Source organism: Lissotriton helveticus, chromosome 10, assembly GCF_964261635.1.
Source record: "Lissotriton helveticus chromosome 10, aLisHel1.1, whole genome shotgun sequence".
Lineage (NCBI taxonomy): Eukaryota > Metazoa > Chordata > Amphibia > Caudata > Salamandridae > Lissotriton > Lissotriton helveticus.
Genome location: NC_136071.1, coordinates 890,646,809 through 890,669,816, shown reverse-complemented (window position 1 = coordinate 890,669,816; position 23,008 = coordinate 890,646,809). Strand labels below are relative to the sequence as shown.

Sequence of the window (23,008 nt, the reverse complement as noted above, 5' to 3'; positions counted from 1 at the left end):
CAAGGGCTTCATGCCGGCCCATCTTTTGTCATTGGATGTTCTGGGTGCCCTCCTAAATTCCTTACTTTTGAATGTTAAATTGTGCCCACAGCGACTGGACCTGCTACAAGGCTCATTTTGCTTCTGTCCATTTCAGTTAGTTTTGAGCACTATTTTATCTGATTGCCTGCCTCGTGTTCTAGAAATTAACTGTTTCCCCGTTTGTTCTCCCCTTTGCATTTTAGCTTTCTCTTATGATCTACAGAGTCTGGGTCACTGAAGATCGACTTGAGAAGTCACAAAGTTAGAAGGTTAGAAATGTGACTTTACTCAATAGCTCCCTTCCACCCAATCTTTCGTTTTTAGCATACATTAGGATGTAAATCTTATTCTTTATCTGGTCACAAATGTGGCATCTGTGTCTCTGTTTTAAGTGGTAATTTCCCTTTCTTAGTCCTATAGGTAATGGCTGCAGCTGTCTCTCTGTTCCCAGTGGAATGTCCTCATTCTTAGTCCTTTAGTCAGTGCAGCTAACGGCTCCTCTGTGGAAAAGTGTAAATTTTACATTAGCATAAGCGGCAACCATTTTGACTGTTGCGTCCGTTTCATTTCTTTTGTGTTTATTTTACTCTCTGCTGTTCATCTTTTTACCCAGCCTGTGTCCTCTAACTTTATCTGACCTCTCTACATGGTCAAACTGGTGTACGTGCTGGGGGGTTGCAGCTGCCTGTGCACCTCGTCTCAAAGGTTATCGATTGATAGCTTATTGCCGCCATAAACATTCCTTCTTCCCCCTCCTTATCTCCTGACCATATGGCCAGGCTTTGTTCTTGTTTGCCTATAGCTATTTCCGTGCTTAAACCTATTCCCACCAGTTTTCCTTCTCATGAGATTGCATTCTAACAAACAGTATATAAGGACGATGGTTTTTGCATTAGATGTACTTCCTCCCACAACACTTGAGGGTGCTGTTCGGACGCAGTCTTGCTCATGAGCATTTAATAAACGGTGTTTGTTTTACTTCACTCCAGTGCCAATATCTCTTTTGTAAGTGTTCGGACCCATGGACGAGAGGGTGACCCTGCACCAGTGTGCCCTCACAGAGGTACAATCTAGTGTACGTGCTGGGGGTTGCAGCTGCCAGTGCACCTGGTCACAGAGGTTATCGATTGATAGCTTATTGCCGCCATAAACATTCCTTCTTCCCCTCTCCTCATCTCCTGACCATCTGGTCAGGCTTTGTTCTTGTTTAGCTATAGCTATTTCCCTCCAGTGTTCCTTCTCACGAGATTGCATTCTAACAAACAGTATATAAAAACAATGGTTTGTGCATTAGGTGTACTTCCTCCGACACACTTGAGGGTGTTGTTCGGACGCAGTCCTGCTCATGAGCATTTAATAAACTTGGTTTGTTTTACTTCACTCCATTGCCGATCTCTCCCTTGTTAGTCTTCAGACCCGTGGAAGAGAGGAAGACCCTGCACCAGTGTGCCCTCACGGGGTACATTTCCACACCTCTGGTCCAAGAGGTAATTTCTCATTCTTAGTCCTTTAGACAGTGCTGCAGCTGCTTCTCTGGTCCTGGTGGTAAATCCCCATTCTTAGTCCTCTAGACAGTCCTGCAGCTATTTCTCTGGTCCCATTGGTAATTCCTCATTCTAAGTAATCTATGCAGTGCTGCAAGCTGCTACTCTGGTTCCATCTGAAATTCCTCATTCTAAGTTCTCTAGGCACTGTTGCAGCTGTGTCTCTGTTCCAAAGTGGTAATTCCTAATTCTTTGTCCTCTAGCCAGTGCTGTTAGCTGCTTTTCTGGTCCCATTGGCAATTCCCCATTTTTGGTCCTCTAGGCAGAACTACAGCTACTTCTCTGGTCACAGTGGTAATTCCCTATTCTAAGTCCTCTAGACAGTGCTGCTAGCTGCTTCTCTTGTCCCGTAGGTAATTCCTCAGTCTAGGTCTTCCAGACACTGCTATTAGCTGCTACTCTGCTGAAGTTGTAAATTCACACATTCTTAGTACTCTAGGCAGTGCTGCTAGCCACTTCTCTGGTCCCACTGGTAATTCCTCATTCTTAGTTCTCTAAACAGTGCTGCAGCTGTGTCTCTGGTCACAGTGGTCTTTCCTCATTCAATTTAAAAAGTCTTTATTTCGATTATTCATCATAAAAGACAGAAGTATACATAAAAACTATACAGAACTCTGAATTTCATCTTAAAACTGTTGGATAAAAATTACCAATTCATGGTAAAAATATAAATAACAAGAATCGCATTATAAAACCAATCGATAAGAACAGATTAAATGTGGTACAATCACAAGACTTTTCATATTAAAAAAGGACACGTGCCTTGAAGGTAAAACTCTACAAGCCATGTATAAAAACACATTTAGCTCAGAAGACCACCTCTTTTTTCCCCGAATAGCCCAAGACCAGCTCAGGAATTTAGACACCCCTATAACAGCAATATCGTTGCAACCAGTTTTCAATAGCCTTTTAGCGACCATTGCAGAACTAGTACCCAGGGATCTACAAATGGGTTTAAGCCACGTGCTTCGGGGGAGCTGGTAGGCAGGACAGACATAGAGAAGATGGCTAATATCTTCGATATGCTCTGGACAAAACGGGCACTTATCTCCTGTACCAAGTGACCATTTACATGTGAATTTCCTCGTAGGGAGTGACTCCACACGGAACTGATGGTAAAGCTTGCGATCTCTCGGCTTTGTTATTAGATCCCAATAGCTTTCCATTTTTGGTTTATCTTTGAGTTCACAATAGTCTCTAGTCAGAGATGAGCAGGTCAAAGAAGAGAACCTCTCAATTTTAATGAGGTTCCAATATGCTGCTTTGTAGGCAGTTTTAGGAGGAAATATCGCAGTCTCCAGGTAATCCCACAATTCTCTCAGCCCCATCTTGGTGAGCAGAGATTTGATGCTGTTTAACCATATAATTTTGTTGGCACTATCCAACCCCCCGACTTCAATCCAGCCTCTGACGAATAAATGGAGTTTGGGGGTAATCCAAAGCCTTCTCCAGAACGCCAACATCCTAAACCGTGCAATGTCCTCAATTACCTGGCAACCAAGGTCTAACAGAAGGGGAATACACGGAGTTGATTTGGGGAGGTCCACGATTGCTCTCAAAAATGTATTCTGGGCCTGAGCTAACTGATACAGGTTGGATGCTCCCCATATTTCGGCCCCATACAGGATTGCGGGAATGATTTTCGTAGTATACATTTTGACAACAGGAACAATGGGTTTAGTAATCGATTGGCTATGTTCCTTTAACAGGGCTCCAGCTAGCTGTGAGTGTTTCAATACCAATAGTTTCAGCTGCGGTGACCAACTCAATCTGGCGCCAAAGGTGACTCCCAGGTAGGTGAAGACATTAGTCTGCTCCAAGAGTTTCCCGCTCATGAAAACCCTTGAGGTTACGGGCCTTGCCCCATGAAGAACCATGAACTTCGTCTTCTCAATATTTACTACCAGTTCATGGTCGCAGCAGAACTCCTCAAAACGAGACAGGGCCAGCTGTAGCCCCTGTCTCGTCTTGGATAAAATTAACGTATCATCTCCGAACATGAGCAGGGGGACTCTTTGGCCTGCCAGCATGGGTGCATCCGTTGGTTGATTGTCAAAATACCGCACAACCCCGTTAATGAAAAGTGAAAACAAAGTGGGGGCCAGAACGCATCCTTGCCGGACCCCCTTTTCCACTGCAAATTTGTCTGTGACCTCCCCTGGCTTTCCCCAGCGGACCTGTGCATAATTAAACCTATGAAGCCTGACCACCAAAGAGACCAGATCCTTAGGCATCCCCAGGGCCAACAAGACATCCCACAGTTTGGATCGTGGGACTAAGTCAAATGCGGAATTTTAGGTCCACGAACGCAGCAAAAATCATACCCTTACCCAAAAAAAACTCCTTCCAGTAAAGCATCTTAGCTTTCCTCATTCTAAGTCCTCTAGGCAGATGTGCTAGCTGCTTCTCTGGTCCGGTCGGTAATCCTTCGTTCAAAGTCCTCTAGACAGAGCTTCTAACTGATTCTCTGGTGTCATTGGTAGTTCCTAATTCGAAATCCTCTAGGCAGTGATGAAGCTGCATCTTTGGTACTTTCAGTAATTCCTCATTCTATGTCCTCTAGACAGTGCTTCTAGCTGCTTCTCTTATCCCGTCGGCAATTCCTCATTCTAAGTCCTCTACACAGTGTTGCTACCCACCTCTCTGGTTTCATCGGTAATTCCCCATTGTAAGTCCTCTGGGCTGCTGCAGCTGTTCCTCTGGTAACAGTGGTAATTGCTCATTTTAAGTCCCCTAGGCAGTGCTGCACCTGTGTCTCTGTTCATACATCCACTACACTCCAAACAAAAACACATGGATAAAAGACATTTTCTACCTCTGACAAAAGCGAGACCTATTGCATAACAAATTCTTGTCTTCTATGGCCTCACCTTATTTCCTTCACAGTTCCATCTTTCCTCATCCATCATATCCAATACCCTGTCATTGACTATCCGTCTTATTCACCCATGGGAGAAGCTCACTTTAAGGAACCTCCCCCCCCACCCCCCTTCAACCCCCCTTCTCGAACCCCCTTCCTCCCCCAACTACACACTCACCTTTGCTTAGAGGAATACGTCTCTAGAGCGTTTCAGACTGGTACTACAGTAAAAATGGGCAAAGAGAAGCTACACTAACAAGAAAGCATAACACATTTCGACCAAGTAGCGCTGCGGTATGCCACGAGGCGCAGGGGCTGTATTTACAGGGTGAATGAATATCCAATCACAACACGGAGGCCACGCCTCCAGCAGGCCTCTGACTTGGCACACAGTAAACTGCATTGTAGTTAGAACCGATACCGTCCTCCTGCAGCAGGAAGTGGTTAAGATACGGAAATGCGTGCTTATTGAAACCGAGTGTTCGCTGGTAAAACGAGAAGTCAAAATATGGATCAGGCCAAAGGCATTGTTTGTGTTTTCGTATTACACAAAAAGCAAGTGGAAGCAGATCGACAGACGATAAAAACACGCTGTAAGTAGGAGAATGGACTGAGGGCTCTTCTTGAGGCGGGTCAGGAGCTCGGCTAATGGCCGATGTCGTGACTGCACTTTGCCGGGAAAGGACCCGGTCCACGGACACTCGAGGCCACACACAACATAGTTTCCCATGGAACGTTTCACTTACTCATGTTGGCGCGCCTCGGCTCCCTTCTCCAATGGTCACATTCTCCGAGCCGTCTGGGGTCTGCGGCGTCTGTCCTGCGGCCGGCACCAACACATGGCTGCGCTGGGCAGAGCTCCGAGGGCGGCTGCCGCACGCAGCTTTGAATTTCCTGACTAAACATAGACTGAATCAAGCCCGATCTGCTGAGGGACCATTTCAGTTCGCCTAAATATGGCTGCCCTTTAAAGCGGTACCAGCCCCGGCACACGGGCAGCGGAGACAACATTTTAATCTCAGAAGATGCTCCTTTACAAAGTAATGAACAGAAAGGGTTGTGGGGACTTTACAGGATGTTCTTTAGACAATTGAAATCCTTCTTTAAAATACCGCAATAACTCTCTAGTTATTCCAATAACTTGGCTGGCTTTTGGCATGGGCGAGCTGGGCGAAGGCCCAGGACGCCTCTCTTCTGAGAGGCGCATGGAATGGTCTCACTTGCCCCAGCCTGGTCCATGCCCCTGCGTGCTCGTTTCTCTGTCAGATTTGCCATTTTAAATCATTATCATCACACAGGCAATGTTTTTCACCCCGTTGGACCCTTTCTTTAGCCTGCCTTCAGTTTGTCATCCCCTACGGACACAGGCCAACAACACCCTCATCAGTGTGGGCATTTTAGGTGAGCAGGGGGAGGTAGGGGATTGTTGTATTCGAGGACCATTCACCGCTCAGCCAGGGACAGACCAGAAAACACAAAAGGGGCCTCCTCATTATGTTCACTAGAATTAGCAGGGCACCAAACTTCTCTCCACCCAGGGCACTAGCTTAGCTCTGCCAGTAACTAACTTAAGAAGAATTACAACATCTGATGCAGCTTTTCAGCAGGTTTCTAAAGAGACTGAGAGTTATCACCCCAAACATTTTCTTTTCCTAACAACGCCATGTAGTTATGCATTTTAAACAATTCCTGGACCAATATAGTATGAAACTGAATATATACAACAGAAATACATGTAGCTTAAGAGTCTTGGCTCGTAAGAGTTTTCAACAAGCTCGTAAGAGTTTTCAACAAGGCAACAATGCTTACCTCGTCTCAGACACAAGCAAGCCACAGAACGTTTGGCCTAAAGGAGATGATAATAAAGTAATAAAAAACATTCCCAAAATAATGCAGCCACTAATACACTCTTTACCCCTGCAACTTGCACAATGTATGAAGGTTACCACAAAACTTCCCTACCAGCCTCAGCTCTTTAAATCATTGGTGCGATAGCATCTTTATTCCATTCCATCCTTTCTTTATACTGAAAAAACCTTTACAACTTAATTGCCAATATAAGCACCCACAGAGTACTTAAATAATGAAAGCTAACAAAGAAAAATAATGAAGTAAACCCCTGACCTCAAATTTGCCTCTATACTACAGGACCTGCCTAATGACGGTTAATCACTGATGTATAACCAGTGTTTCAATTATCCAAACAATCCTTTGAATCCATAAAATACCTTTTAACAACTATAATCCAGAACAACAAATTGAAAAGCTGAGCAAGCAAATTTTTACTTGCCTTTATGGCAAAAATGTGATGCCGACCTTATTAAAAGTTTACTAAACCCCTTGTGCCATTGGGTATCTCCAAAATAAAATTTTAATTAGAGATTAATCTGTGTGTTTCACCAATTTCAGTTTAGCAAAGCTGAACAGCGGGGCAGTATCCAATAATCACCTGCACATCATGGGTAGGAGAAGTGGTTTGGCAGATCATGCACCCAGATCCTCGGAGAACATGTCCTGCAGTGTTAAAAAATGTTCCCGCAAGCTTTAGACAGAAGATTGCTACAGGAAGGCTTGCATGTTTCATTATACCTGCCCCACAGGACAGTAACACAACTGCAGCAAAGGCACATTGAAAACACTCCACTCTACTGCAAGAAAGAACAAACACAGCACATTCAAATACTAACCGGAGTGAATTTGGTCAATGCCATGGGGTGCACAGTTAGGGCTTCAAAACGGGCTTCTTTTTGTTGTTTCATAAGTACATATTTTTGATTAAGTTGAAGAAGATTGTTATGTGGCACTGACTCCACCAAAGGTAATTACTTGGCCTGCATTAAAGTCCAAAATTGTTTTGTCCACTATGCAGCTCCAGAGAAAGGCCATATGAAATTCAGACTTAACCCTGCTCCAACAGTCTAGCCTGAACTACCACGCTATGTATGTCTCCAGTAGGCGAGAACACAAGCAACCACAGACAACATTCAGCCTAGTTGGGCCTCATCAATTTGGCAAGCTTGGTTGGTTCTGTGGCACAACAAGCATTAGACGATATTTGGCCATTGCTGTCACATTTAGGGAAGGGCCCTGTAAATGCAGAATACCACAGCCCTACTTTGTCTTGATGTGTTATCCTTTCTTGCTGCAACTTCTCTTTGGCCAATTTGATTGTAGGACCCGTCTGAAACACTCTAGAGGCTTCTTCCGCTAAGCAAAGGGGGAAGTCCTTAAAGTGGGCTACCCCCACAGGTGATCAAGGCGGATATCACACACTCATAAGCAAGAAGATGAAGGAGGAAGGGGCATAGCTATCATTAGACTAGCATGTACAGGGTCACAAAAGCCAAGGACGAGAGTGGCCACTGCAGTCCTTGTAGGTTTGTCTTTAACGTGGGAAGTGAATCTTTCTTGCTTGTGTTCAGGACCTTGCTATGCTAAGCTGCTTGCAAGAAAAGTTGCCATGAGATTGCTATCCAGACATTAGTAAGTGAAGAGCCATACCATAATCAAGCTTTTTCATGGATAAGTCAACTCCACAATTTGTCGCCTCTACTCTGTGGGACATCCTGGAGACATGTCAGCTGAAGATGCTGAAATGCACTGAAGTGAAGTTGGCTGAACTAGTGAGATAAAAATGCCCTTAGCTATTATGAATCTTAACCGGCACTTGACTTTTGGGGTATTTTAGCAACAACAGCCATTATCCAAGGACAACAACTATACCAAACACTACATGTGATTTTGGGAAGCCTTTTAAAGATTGCATTAGAAGCACTTCCAAACAGTATGCTTGCGCTCCTATTAAAAGCCCCTGTTTGATCTAATGGTACTTCAGAATGTGCCTAGAAGAAGAAAGAGGAGGAGATGGAAGACTTCTGTGCCTACTGTGTAGGAGGGATATGTACTGGTTTGGTACATGAAAACTAGAAGAGCAGCTCTTACAATTGCCTGATTGTTCAACATTCTGGGGTTATTTCGAAAAACAATGAGAGACAGTTTCTAGACCTAATCCACAGGGACATTTGGAGAAGCCATGAAGCTACGTTCCCACTAGTAAAACTTGCCTCAGGACTACCCGAGGTCCTGGAAGCTCAAGGACCAGAGGAGGCTGCTGCTCAACTCACAGAACCCCATCAGATATCAATCCGATTTCCTTCAAACGTTCAATCGTTGATAGTTTAGTCCAAAAAGCCACTAAAGAGTACGGTACAATCAAAAGTTCAAGCTGTAGCCAACTTCATTGTTACTGCCCGTGAAAAGGATGATGATGTAAGGAAAATGGAGCGAGGGGAGAAGTAGAATTAGGTGAAAAGAAAAAGGGTCAAGAGGAAGTATTAGGTGAAAGCAAGGTAGGATTAGAGGAAAATGGAATTAGAGTGAGATGTCACGAAAGGGAGGGAGGATGTGGCAAGAGGCAAGGATGGGTGACAAGAGGAGTTCAGCAAAAGATGGTTATGACTTAGCAGCGAAAACAGCAAATGAAGACAACAGAAAATGCTTTATGATATAAATCTTAGTATGTTGCATGAATAACTTAAAACAGTCCCTGGAGTCTTCGCCTGACTGGTACAACTTTCTACTCCATTTATAATTTTAGTACTTACACCTGGCTCCCCAGACCAGCAGACCTTGCTCTGTCCTGCTTTGGCGGTCAGCACACAACCTTAAGTCATCGGCGCCTTGAGAAAAGGAGGCCCATGGGATCCCTGACCACAGGCTTCAAGAAAACATCCATTCTTGTCCTCACAATAGTTGCAGATGGAAGACGACAATATACAGAAAGGGTCTCCAACACGCAGCCTGGGCAGCATCGTCTGAGAAGGATCACCTCCAGGTAGGCTGGAGAACTTGAGGAACCGAAGGGTAGTCAAATGCCCCCATCAGTGGGCTCGGCCAAAGGGACATCTACCAAGATCTCTAACACTTCAGAGTGATCAGGGGCAGCTCTAGGCTCATGGCGGCCCTGGGCAGGGAGCGTAGGTAGGGGGCCCCGGAAGAGGGGGTCCAGGCAGGGCAGAGCCCCCTGGAGCTCAGGATGGTGTTTTAATAAAACGTCCAGAAAAGGCGTTAGATGACCAGTACCTGCGGCTGCTCCTAGTAGGATTTTCGAATAACCAGATTTGTGTACTCAAATTCTCTTCATTTTGCTTGCAATGCAGCGGGCTAGCAGTGGGTTATGGGTAGGGAAAAAAAGAAGCCAATCAGGAACCAGGAGGAAAGCAGGTGCGGAGGCCACTGAAGAAGGGGGGGGGGGCAGGGTGTTTTGAAGTGGAACAGAGGCGCAGGCAGCCAAATCCCTGCCAGTTACCGCCACGCAAATATGTATCCATCCTCAGCAGAATATTATATGAAGGATATATACTGGCGTGGTGGCCCCTGGGGTTTGGTGGCCCTGTGCAGGTGCACAGCTTGCACATGCCTAAGGCCGCCCCTGGAGTGATGCTGATGCCACACAAACACCACTGCAGACCCTAAACTAGGACCACAGACATACCTATATTTGCGAAGATCGAAGGTTGATCACCTCTCCCTGACAGGAGTGGGGGGACCTTTTATGATCAGATTACCACCCTGCTTTTTCATTTAAAAAATAAGCATGATATTACGCTTTTCTATGCCAGCCTCTCTCTTTAAAATATATGCTTATTTTAACCAAGTCTAATTGAACAAAGTCTTCTGGACACCGTAAAAGGGTATTTGATTACCACTAAACTGACACACCTGTCAAATTTAAAGTTTTTGTTATCTCTCCAACTTGTAATGACAATAGTTTTCCTCAAAACGACAGTGTTTCAATTGTAATGATGTACATTGTATTTGCAAGGTATCCAGTATGGAATTTCAGCAAAAAAATGTTTCCTTGCCAAGAGGCGTGACTTATATAAGTACAGGTGTGGCTTAAAATATTGTAAATAAGGAACACAATTTGTGACTGAGGACTGCAGGATGTGCCTATTATGCCTTATTAGTAACTTTTCTTTGCCGAGCATCGGCAACAAATAATGCAACACAATGTCTGATTATATCCACACAAAAAAGTCAAGGGCATATATATATACGATAATTATGTATACAGTGTGATCATAAGCAAATATTGACATTTGGGTTCGGTCTCAGAGTGAAGAATGCAGCTTCCCTCTGCAGAAAAGCCTCGCCTGTGCAAGTTCTAAAACACCTCTAAAACAGAGTGCGGTTTGTAATAGGATGAAAAGGTAAAGACAGATGAAAAGTAGACCTGTTTCAACATCAAACACCCAATTAGGGAATTCTAGCAAACTAATGTATCCGGTACAAAATAGTACCGAGAAATTAGTGCCTTTTAACCCAAAACGGATTTTAGGTATAAAATGTTAATTAAAAATTAAAGCGTGCGCCTTTTCCCTTCTAGCGATCCAAGTACCCTTGAATAATGAATGAAACAGAGCAGCCTGCAAGGACAAGACTGGACTTAAAGTGACTGTTCCGCCGTTCCTTCTTCGTAAAATAGTGGACACTGCCATCTACTGTTACAGACGATCAACACAGGTGTGTGTATTTAATAAAATCGAAAAATATGCTTCTTTCCACATGCTATCGAACGGAAAAGGTTCCAGATGTGCAACTCCTAACAAAATCCATATGATTTCCATAAACATTTGTAATTTGGCAGCTCAAAGCGATACTTAAAAAAGAAGCTGCCTCGACTAATGCAGGAAAAAAGGATCCTTGCTATACACTGTTCTCCATCTTGAAAGAACCTCCCCGAATCCTGCACTGTTAGCAGTGGCATATATTGTAACTGTATTTATATGTGCTTACGACCTCTGACGAGGTGTCTAAGCACTTTTTCGGCGAGCAGCACACTACTCCGGAACCCTGCAGCAGATTACCAACCAAGCGCCTATCACAGATGAGCGAGCGTCCACAAACGCTATACAAAGCAAATATGTTGCACACTGTAACCAAAATACAGTCATCGCCTTTCGCTTTTTTTTTTTTAGGTCTGAGCTACAGACAGATTTAGCTGTCTATAGGCAGAGATTCCCTGTTTCAAATATATGCACAGTGGACTTTGGGTCAGCTCTTGCTCATGATTGGATGACTTTGCTGTCCATACCAATTGAAGAGGTCTATCTCCACCTGGGGATCGTGGTCGACAACTAACTACCGACGTCCAACCAAGTCAACTTAATTACCTCTTCCTACTTCCACAGCCCCAAGATTCTCAGGGAAACTGCAGGTTGCTTCTTCTGAAGACCTGCCAAGAAATCAGCAGCACACTTATCACCAGCAAACTAGGCTACGGAAACGCACACTATTTTTGAATCTCTACCCAACGCATCAAAGGCCCCCAGAATGTTCTGAATGTAGCAGCCTGACTCAGACTCCTAGTCTGCCACCTCGCACCCACATATCCACTCACCTCAAAGACTGGCTTCCCATCTACAAGCACGCCCTGTTCATTATTACAACTACTCACACAAATGTATAAAGCACTGCACAACTTGGGTCCCACCTTCCTGAACATCTGATTCAGCTTCCCCACCTTCACCAGACACCTCCAGGCAGCCAACCGCCTGCTTACCGAGCCAGAGACGGTGATTACACTTTTGCATACCTGGCTCCTAAGCCAGGAACAAGCTAACCCCACACATTAGGGCAGCCAGCTCAGTACTAGAATTCAAGGAGAAATGGAAAACTAGCACTTTGGATAGGCCTCAGCCAGGGCAGCACGACATTCTCATCAGTACCAGGATACCTTCCTTGGGGAGATGTACACTTAACAAGTAAACATAATATAACATAACATTAGTGTGATGATGATTCAATAGCTTTCCTTATTCCTTTTTTCCTGCCCAAGAGTATTTCAGGCTCACAGGGGCCTTACTGGATGAGTTGTATCCTTCCACTGCTGACTTGAGGAGAAAGTTTTGGTCTCCACTACTAGAGTTCCAAAAGCCCTGTTGTGTGGTTAGCCTGCCCATTGCTTTCCTTTGGTTTGCTTTCTTGCCACTCATTGCTTCACTTCTTAGTAGATGCATTTCCTTGTCCATCTTGTGTTTCCATTCCCTGGAGCATAGACTTTTTTTCAACAGCCTCTTGACTGGCAGACTTGCGTCCATTCATTGCTCATTTTTAGATTTCTACTCTCTTTAAAATATTCCTTTTTTCTTCTTGCTTTACACTCCATCAACGTGCATGTGTTTTCCAGCTCCCTCCCTCTTGGTTTCCCTCCACAGGGCCAAATACCCATCTCCTGGGTGCTCTGCTTGCTCTCTCCCTCGTGACTGCTCACTCTCTCTCCCCCACCTACTTCTTTGCTGAAATCTCCATACACGCTCTGTACTGCTGTCTCCCTCAGGGCCTTCTCTAACTGCCCTCATGTTGCTCTGTCCATCACGTGCTACATTTCCCTTGGCTTCAATTCTAGGTTTTTCCTGCACAGCGCTTGAGCTGTGCTTGTGAAATCTATTGCTGTTGGTATGAATCTTAAAAGTGGCTTTCATCCAGCCACCTCTCTTTTCTGCCTTTTCATTGGTACCTGTGCTTGCCACTTACTTTTCCTCCATTTTAATTGGTTTTAGCATATTTTCCTGCATTTACAAATCAGTTTCCAGTAGCCGAAATACTTTTAACATGCGCTTTGGTGGAACTCTTTTTTCATAAAGTTGTGCCTCTTTCTGCTTCTTCGTCTTGCAGCAAATTTATATAGCAATTAATCCCCCAGAGAAATTAAGTGATGGTTCCAGATCCCTGGATGTTGCAACGCCAAGACTCGAACCAGGAGCCCCAGCTCTCGAGTCAGCAGCACTGGCTGCTGCGCCACATCCTGTCCTGTGAGACTGGTCAGGGAGCTCTTTCCTTCATCCCTGACGGTGATTGATAAAAGCAGCTTATTACTCATCACACATGCGAAACCAATGCATTACTAATGCTTGTCAATTTTCCCTTTGCTCATTCTCTGTTTTCTTCTTCCCACTCACGCCACCCACTCATCAATGCCTCTCAACCCGCAGTTATTAAAACAATATTTATTATTTTTGAAATGGCAGGCAACAAATTGCTGCCGGCCCTCCAAAATAGCACTTGTATGCACTTCCAATGTTTGTTAAATGACCCGATGTAAGAGATATTAGATTCATAAAAAAAAATATTTAACGAAAATGGTGTCCACGTCTTTCTGTAGGCACCATGCGCGATGATGCATGTGTAGGCAAGCACGTACATAATGATGCAACTGTCAACAGCGGCCGCATATACACGTCTTTTATTTATTTTTTAGCAACACTAATCAGCATTGGCAAAAAGGATGGACACAGCCAGGTGGGCCCTTTAAGCTTTGCAAATGCTTGTTAATTTTCCTTTCAGCACTACATCAGATGGCATGCATCCGTACTCTCGCCCCTTGTTTCTCCTGTCTCCCTGCAACCCAAACTCTCTTCATTCCCCTCCCCCGCTGAGTCGAGCGCTATAGACTTTACAATGCTGGTTTCTGTTTACTATTTCTTTGTGAGTGGTTTGAAGTGACTAAAGATTACACGTTAGAAGTATACACAACAGTGAAATAATCAAGTATCAGAAATGTGAACATGTGCTTATTTTAATGCGTAATCTGCTTCAAGAAACTCTGATCGCTGATGAAAGGGGTTGCATTTTTGATTCTGCTACATTGAATCACATCTTATAAAGGCACAAAAGGAATTTCCCTAATAAATAACTTGCATCTGTAAAATGCGACTTTTTGTTCATCTAAGTTTCACTTATGAGCACAATAGTTTCTGTACAGCAGGCCCAATGAAATCACGCATGAGACTTAATACTGACGATGGTGTGCGGGTGTTGCGTGGGGTAACCCTGTAGCATAAGGCTTCAAATATATTTGAGCACTTGTGGAACAATATTTAAGTCTTAATACCACTTAAAGTCAATTTAACACTTGCTATCCAAAACAGTTTCAATAAATCACTGTTATTATCAGATTAAGACTATTAGATATTCTGAAAATAATAACAATAGAATCAAGCAAGTACTCCAGGGGCTAGCAAACAGGCTTTGTGTCACGCTAACTGGCCCACAGCGAAATGCTTCAAAAAGTATTGGGTCGACTAGTTTAAACATAACCCGTTCATTGTGAATTGTAAGATGGTGGCTTCCAACAACTTTATCCTTAAATGTGCCACGGGTGAGCAACCCAAACATTTTCCTAAAACACCATAGCACGCAGAAAAAAAATGCATTTCAGTCTGTGGAATACTGAGGCTAGAATATTTAAACTCCCACCTCGGTTAAGTCACAAAACTAATATTTTTGCCTCCAGAGGTCCTTTTTATGCACAGCTTACCTCCAAATGTATGGCCCAACTACATTTTAGTTTTCTATGAAATCCCCTAGGCAAAATATATTTGAAAATACCTATATGATTTACTTTATATTTGATTTTAGCTACTGAGTCTACATCACAGTTAATTTATCAAATGAAAATTCTCCACCTTGCTAATGATTTGATTCAATTCTTTTTCCCACCTCCTTATGCTGTGTTGTGTTTGTTATAAAATAAAAATATTGTGATGAACAGAAAATGGGTCCGGCCAGCATTAATTGTCCTGTTTTTGTTTTAATTGTAGAGAAAAGTAACATATATAGAGGTGGTGGCCGGAGCATATAAACAGTGGTGGGGTGGGTGGGTGGCCGGAGGGAAGCACAGGTTTAAAAAAATATATAAAAAAAACGTACCTGATGCGGTCTGCCGCCGGGCGCCTCATTTCTCCAAAGCTTCCTGGATTCCAGCAGCCCCTAGGCCAGCACCAGAGAATCACTGTGCTGCTCACAAACATGAGAGCAGCACTGGGATTGACCTGAGCGAGTTGCTTTGACTCTCCACTCAGAATAGGGTGTCTGTGCTGTTTCTCCATCCCAGCTGTTTAGCACCTTCGCTGTGGCGGCTATTCTGCCGCAGCGCTAAGGGGGCGGGGGGGCCGAGCGGCGCGCCCATGCTGGTGACCAGCCTCGGTTGAGCTGTGCTCATGACGGAGCAGTTCCGCCATGGCCCCGCCCGGTCAATATAACGCGCCGCGCAGTCACGAAATCAGCGCCGCGCAGGCGTTTCGGGCGGGCCATGATGGAACCGCTCCGTCATCAGCACAGCTCTACCGCAGCTGATGACGGAGCGGTTCCCTCATCAGGTTAATAGAGCCGGGTTGGAGAAACCTAAGTGCATATGTGTGTTTGGGCGGCCTGGGAAGGCCAGCCAAACACACATGGCACTTACAGTGCATGAACCAGTCCTCCTCCCCCTCCCCCTCCCATGGCCCAAGCGGAGCCTCCCTCCCTGCACAGGCTTGCTGAGCCAGCAGGAGAAAAATAAAACAGTTGTAAAATATAGTTTAATTTTTCATCTGCTGGCTCAGAGCCAGTGGGTGTAACGCTACTCCACCATTGCAGAAGTGCCGCAGCATATATATCGGACATGTATGTCTATGGTTAATATAGGTTATAATATCAAAATTGGTTTTCTCAAGTATGCATCATATCAAATAAAATGATTTGACTTTGACAATGAGATCACCTTATCCATGTTCCCTATAGGAGACAGGTTTGCCCTAATAAGCGCAGCTACTCACCATAAAGGGGGTCTCAAGGTGCGGGGGGGGGGGGGGAGAGAGAGGCACGCAGCTCCCAGAAGATCACAGAGCTCCGTTGAAGAGATAGGTCTTGAGCTCATTCAAGAACTTGGGGTGTGACATAGCAATATGCCCAAATTCGGTGTATGATGTGTTTGTTAGACTTGAGATTCAGATGGAAAATTTCATACAAGGATGAAAAACACTGAGCTCTGTTTTTTCTGTGGTCGGACACTAACACCTAGACATAATAGAAAAATCCAGCTGCTGTTTGGAACGGATCACTGACACAATATCGATTACACTAATATAGTAGTACACAAATATCGAGGATAAAATACCTATCTACAAACAGGTAAGTACAAAAATATCGAATCAAAAATATAGTTTAAAAAATATAGTTAGTCAAAATATAAAAAAAATTCAAATGTCTTAAAAATAATTTAAAATTAATGAAATATTCAAAATAATTAGCTAAAATATACTTAAAAATACTTAACCTTAAAATTATTAAATAATTTAAGTTATACATTTTTTTTACAATTCAATTTTTCAACAAAAAAAAAAAAAAATATATATATATATATATATATATATATATATATATATATATATATTAACATAATATTAATAAAAAAAATATACAATATTTTTACCGTAGGATAGCAGGAGGGCAAAAATTATGATTCCCACTCCAGTGAGTGCAACAGTATGGAAAGCGTTGGATAGCGTAGGGGTAAAAATTACTATTCCCACTTCAGAGAGTGCAACAGTAGGGAAAGCGTTGGATAGCGTAGGGGTAAAAATTACTATTCCCACTCCAAAGAGTGCAACAGTAGGGAAAGCGTTGGATAGCGTAGGGGTACAAGTTAGTATTCCCACTCCAGTGAGTGCAACAGTAGGGAAAGCGTTGGATAGCGTAGGGGTAAAAATTACTATTCCCACTCCAGAGAGTGCAACAGTAGGGAAAGCGTTGAATAGCGTAGGGGTAAAAATTACTATTCTCACTCCAGAGAGTGCAACAGTAGGGAAAGCGTTGGATAGAGTAGGGGTAAAAATTACTATTCCCACTCCAGTGAGTGCAACAGTAGGGAAAGTAAATACTTCATATATTAATAAAAATAAATAAAATATTAATACCAATAAAAAATTAATCAAAAGTAATTACCAATTTAATATAATATAATAATTAACCAATTAAAAATACAAATAAAAATTAATTATTAAAATGCATGACCTATTAATAAAAATTAATTACCAATTAATTAATTAGCAATTAAAAATTAATTAACAGTTAAAAAAATACCAATAAATAAATTACAATATTTAATTAATTATAATTAAATTACTTCCCACCCTATTCTCGCCTATAAACCCACAACCCGTTACGGGAAATAATTTTATAAAATGAACATAATTATCAATTAATCAACTAATAAAAATTAATTACCAATTAAAATTTAATTAATTACCAATAATTGAAGATAAATACCAATAAATACATTAAAATATGTAATTAATTATAATTAAATTACTTCCCAACCTATTCCCCTATAAACCCACAACCCGCTACAGAAAATAAATTAATAAAATTAACATAATTATCAATTAATCAATTAAGTAAAAATAATTGCCAATTAACATTTAATTAACTATCAATTAAAAATTAATTCACAATTAATTAAAAAAAAACACCAATAAATAAATTTAAATATTTAATTAATTATAATTACTTCCCACCCTATTCCCCTATAAACCCACAACCCGCTACCGAATTAAATTACGCAAAAATTAAATAACATAAAATTCATTACTTAAAATAAATGATAAAATAAATATACAATTTTCACACATATACTAACATGCAAAACACTTAAAAAAATCGATATTAAAAATAAGATATATTTAATACCTATATTATATACTTCGATATTTTGACTTTCTATATTTATGAAAATCAATATTAAATTACTTACCTTAAATTCGATATTTTTGTTGACTATATGCTGTCCATTCGATATTTTGTCCATTCTATATTTTCCCTTCAATATTAGTGCAATTCTATATTTTTGATTCAATATTTTGTCTGTATACCGTTTTGAACAGGTAATTCTTATCATATAAGCTGGGACTTGTCGTTTTGAAAACAGAGAGGACACATTCTCACAGAGCAAATGTCCAGAGACGAGAGAGCTCAGCTGACTGAGATATAAAACTACCTCCTATGTATGCCAAGTATGGGGTCCCCCACTAATCCCAGGGATCTATAATATAAAACTGTCTTTCTATAGTGAGGGTAGGCTTAGGAAGATCTCTTTCAATATGATAGAACTTTTTATTGTGTACAGTCTGCTGAATATGATAATCACATTTTGACCTGTATATGTCTTAATTGCAGCACAGTTATTACAAAATCGAGCACAATGGTTTCAATAAATATTGTAAACTCTTTTCATGTCTCTTTTGAGTTTATTGTGGATACGTATGAGTGAGTAAACAAAAGGTAATGGCCTGCTACCACGATCCCTGAGAGGGTCTACAGTGTTGTGTTATGAGGTGCCAATTTACTTGTTTCTCTGGAAAGGTTAGGAGAGCAAGTAAGGCACTAGGAGATACTCTGGATGGGCCCAAAGGTACTGATGTGGTATGGTGTCTCAGTTCCTACATACTGATGTTCTGTAGTCCCAGGGAGAGTTCTGCTTCCAAGTAGAATCACTGCAACAATCTTATACAGAATATACTATCACATCGTTCGACTCCACTGCATGGGCTTAGTAACTGAACTCACATATATAAGAGGTCGAATTGAACTCGGGTCATTCCACTACACAATCTTGGGCTTTCCACCAATACAAAGCTTTTGGGTAAGAGTACATATCAAACTACTTGGGGTTCTGGAGGAAAATATCTGCCTAGTGCCCCCAAGGTGATTATACTTAGATTGAGAAGTTAGAGGGGAGCTGACACAGACTAAGTACCAGATGAGGTTATACAACACGTAATAATGGTTGTACGTAGAGCTATCGCTAAGCAGTGGGGCACACACACAATTCTGTTATGAATACCGGGAAGAGAGGAATGTTCTGGTATATGATTATCGAAAATCAATATACAAAGGAAGCTGATGCTCAAAGAAATTAATAAAAATGTGGAAAGAGAGGGAAGAGGAATCATACGTCTTATTCTTTGACATTAATGAACACATAAGACTGAAAAATGGACAATGATCCAAATCCCCCTTTGTTGAGTGGTGATGAACAATACTGCTTTTTTGTTGAATTGGATTGAGTTCATGGGTATTTGTCAGTTGTCGATATTATACGTTCACTATTACTGTATAATTTGTTTTTAAAAATACAATTGAAAGATAAAAAAATTAAGATTAGACATTTTTTGTAATACTGCAGGGTGGATTTAGAGTTAGAAGGATGAAAGTGGACATTTTGTATAAAAGCCATTGAATACTTGGAACCCAAAAGTACAAATGAGTGGGCAAGCCAAAAAAATATGTGGAACAAAAGATCCCACGGGCAGCTGTGCAAGACACCAAGGGAAAGTAATGGGTATTTACAGGAATGGCTTAGCATTACGTGGGTTTTGTGAGCAATTTTCCAACCATGATGGTAAACGTATATGTTCATATGTATGTCTTGGTATTTCTAAAGCACAAATCAGGTTGGCTAGTAATGGAGCGCTGCACAAAGAGAAAGCACCACTTAGGAACCATCTGGAAGGAGGGACAGAGGGTGGCCATAAAGTTAGTGTAAGTGTGAAAAGTCCCCCAATCTGAGGTAGTGATCCCTGAGAAGGTGAAGTTATATTTATTCCTGAATTATAGGAGGGTTGGTGCATTCTGATTTTGTAGGGGTTGTTGTTGTTCAAGATCCTGGGGTGTAAGGCAAGAAGGCTTATTTTCCTTGTTTCGTACTGTTTAGTTTCTAATCTGATGATGTCAGAGCTCCCCACTTGGCGATATTATCAAAATATTGTTAATTTTTTTAATGTAGACAGGGGCCTTGGTGTAGAGGGCCTTCTAGTGATGCAGCTGATCTTTAAGATGATCTGGGGTTGCAGAGGGGGCTAGTATAGCTTCTTTAGCACGTGGGTGAGTGGTATGAATTCTTCAACACCTTGATAAGTAGTGCTGCTGCCTGAAGGATGCCTTTAAAGGGAGCAAGGGTGGTTTCAGGGACACTGTTGAGCAAGGCGTCGCCACAAAACAAAACGAGAGAGACCCCTAAAAACACCAAAGGGGACAGGGTTGCAAGGACAGAAAAACAATAGAACTACCATATGCAGAAATTAAGAACTATCAAAAGTGCATACCGTCCAAAAATGAGTGCAACATATAGATATACAAATATAATATATTTATAAATTTCGACCATGTAAAAGTCATAAAACATACAAAACGAAGACGCCATTTAAGAATTTTTTTTAGCAAATTATATATTTTTCACAACACTTTCCATCACACATCATGAGATCTTGAATTCATATTAAAAATAAAATATTCCAGAAATCAAGCGTGGCAAGAAAAGTACAAATTATGCTTGTCAGGGCGTTGCCTCTGGCTAAGTGGCAAAGGACCAGGGTTTGAACCGCCACTGCAAAGTATTCTCATAAGAGAAAAGGTTTCACATATTTCAGGACAGTTGGAAGCCGACAGTTTGGTCTTTTTCGCAATGCATTCTTTGAGTGAGAGGTTCGAGGCGAGGGTGCATCAGAGGGATTTGGCTAATCTGGTATATTGTAGTATGAAGTTTGTTAGGATGAAGGAGGAAAGCTAAGAATGAATCAGAAAATGTTTGCTGTTTATCGTAAACAGGAGAAATTCAGCCTGCTTTGGACCAGGGCAGGAGTATACGCCTGCAAGTCGCCCAGCTACATGAGGTGACATCACCCAGGGACATCCAAGACCACCTGTACCTGGAGCACCAGAGTTCCAGGTGCTTGCCAATACCAGTGTGCCCCATGATGATGGGCCAAAGTTGCAAGGAAAGATGGTCCACAAATTCAATACATTACAGTCTAAGCACTTCATTCATAAAAGATAGCACCTTGTAAAGTAAACCTAAAACAAAGGATATAAAACACAAGCTTATCAGAGTGGAAACGTCCTATCAGGAAAGAAAACATCCCTATCCAGAAATATAAGAAAGGTATGGCATTCAATTATGTTAAGAAACAATTATATTTCTCCTGCAAAATGGAACTCCTCTCTTGGAGAATGTGTTAACTCCTTGAACAAGGGGCTAGTTTTGGGTTATGTCTGATTTGGGGTTTAATAAAGAGGGCAAACTGATAGTTTATAGAGTTCAATCCCTTGGGCTTTAATGTGCTGTACATCCAACATTATTGTTAATAGTGCAATACATTTGTTATACGGTACAGAGGACTGAAACAAAAGGGCCCTAGATACAGGACCCAACCATAGTGCTGATCTTGGGAAGAAATTATAAAGCAGGAAGGAATTAGCAGGTGTGCTGATTAGAAAGTGGGCTGAGGGAGGCAGGTCAATGTGCATGGTCCGTTTAAGGGGTCAGTGACGAAGACTGGTGAGCAACGGGTTCTAAATCTGTACGCAAGATTTTCCTTTAACTCATTTTCAACACACATCTTTTTCATATAATTTTTCAGCTGGGAGTAGCATAATTAACCATTCCTTTTTGCTACCATGAAGGAAGGGGAAGTGGAATAACACAAGTGATATTAAGGATGAACGCAATCCTATCAGAGGGATTAGCGGTGTGTTCAATTATCTAGGTCCAATACCAATCGAGGGCTATCCTAAATATAATAAGAAACGAGTGCCTTGTTACTTTACACTACTGGAGCCATATAAAAGGGTGATGACGTCGATGATTGTTTTTAAACCAGCAAGGAAATAGAGTGAGGAAAAGATGAAGATACAACTAGACCAAGCTTGAAGGATAGAGATGAAGAACAATTAGAAGTGGGAAAAGGGATTTGGATGGGTTTAATGGGTGGGGGTGAAAAATTCACGCAGGTGTCACGCCAGGAACTTTATAACAAAGCAGGGTAACCTAAATACTGATTTAGGAACAATTATGTACCATCAATAACAAATTTAAGATATAAATTGATGGATTTGCTGCCCTCATAGTGAAATGAAGGTCATTCTGGCTCTTAACTGGATATTATGTGGATACAACTTACAGGAGAACAAAAATTACTCAAGATGGATGTAAAGGTGGTAAACATGGAAACCGATAGAAACCCACTGAAAATGGAAAATACTACATTCAAATACCTTGAGATTTTTAAAGCAAGAGGAGACAGCTCCATATGATGTACCTTAAGCCATAACATGAAGTACGATAATTTAATTGGATAAAAAGGCTATCTTCAACATTAATATCTACTTGGCCTCTCCTTTGAAAGCAGGCATTAATAGATAAATAGCACATACCGGTAATGGTGCCGGCATCCCGGTACTCCCTGGGATCTGGATCATCTCCTGCTTCGATGGCTTCACTTACATACTGCTCTTCACGAAGGCCCGCGTCACAGGCTAAGACTGCATGGCCATGAAGCTCTGAGGGGGGCACAGTGGTGGCCAAAGTGTCTTCGAGCAAAGCTGTGGCGTCCAGCTTGGCAGGTTTCACCGGAGCGGGCACACTGCCATCAGGGGGAGCAGTGCTGGCGGCTTAGTCCCTGGCACACTGGAATACAGTTCTTCCCGAGCATCAGAGTTTTGTCACCAAATGTATCTGGTAAAGAAAAGAAGGAGTACATCATTATAGCTTCTGCACCTCGTACATTTGGTTTTTAACATCGCAGAATAAGCTCCATTTTGCCTCGACCAAGCTAATGCAAAAACACAAAGTTGAATATCGTTGGCGGCTTAGAGTTTACGATTCTTCATTAAAGATTCTTCTATCTACCAAAAATAACTGCATTAAACTTGTACGGGGTGTCCAACATTGTTTCATAAAAGTGAGATAATACAGCTGTACATC

At 41.9% G+C, this 23,008-nt stretch overlaps 1 protein-coding gene across 5 annotated transcripts in view; it reads right to left on the bottom strand.

The window, feature by feature from the left end:
- The window catches only part of TRAK1 (trafficking kinesin protein 1), a 376,613-nt gene extending 353,919 nt beyond the window's left edge, over window positions 1-22,694 (bottom strand). For 3 of the 5 annotated variants that reach the window (XM_078663534.1, XM_078663535.1, XM_078663536.1), the window contains exon 1: window positions 5,172-5,284. In XM_078663534.1, the coding sequence (XP_078519660.1) occupies window positions 5,172-5,175 (4 nt within the window). In that variant the 5' untranslated portion in view covers window positions 5,176-5,284. Of the gene's footprint in view, window positions 1-5,171; window positions 5,297-22,458 lie in introns of those variants that run through there. The other 2 variants (XM_078663533.1, XM_078663532.1) reach the window with 2 other exon arrangements.
- Between the last annotated feature and the right edge of the window lie 314 nt (window positions 22,695-23,008).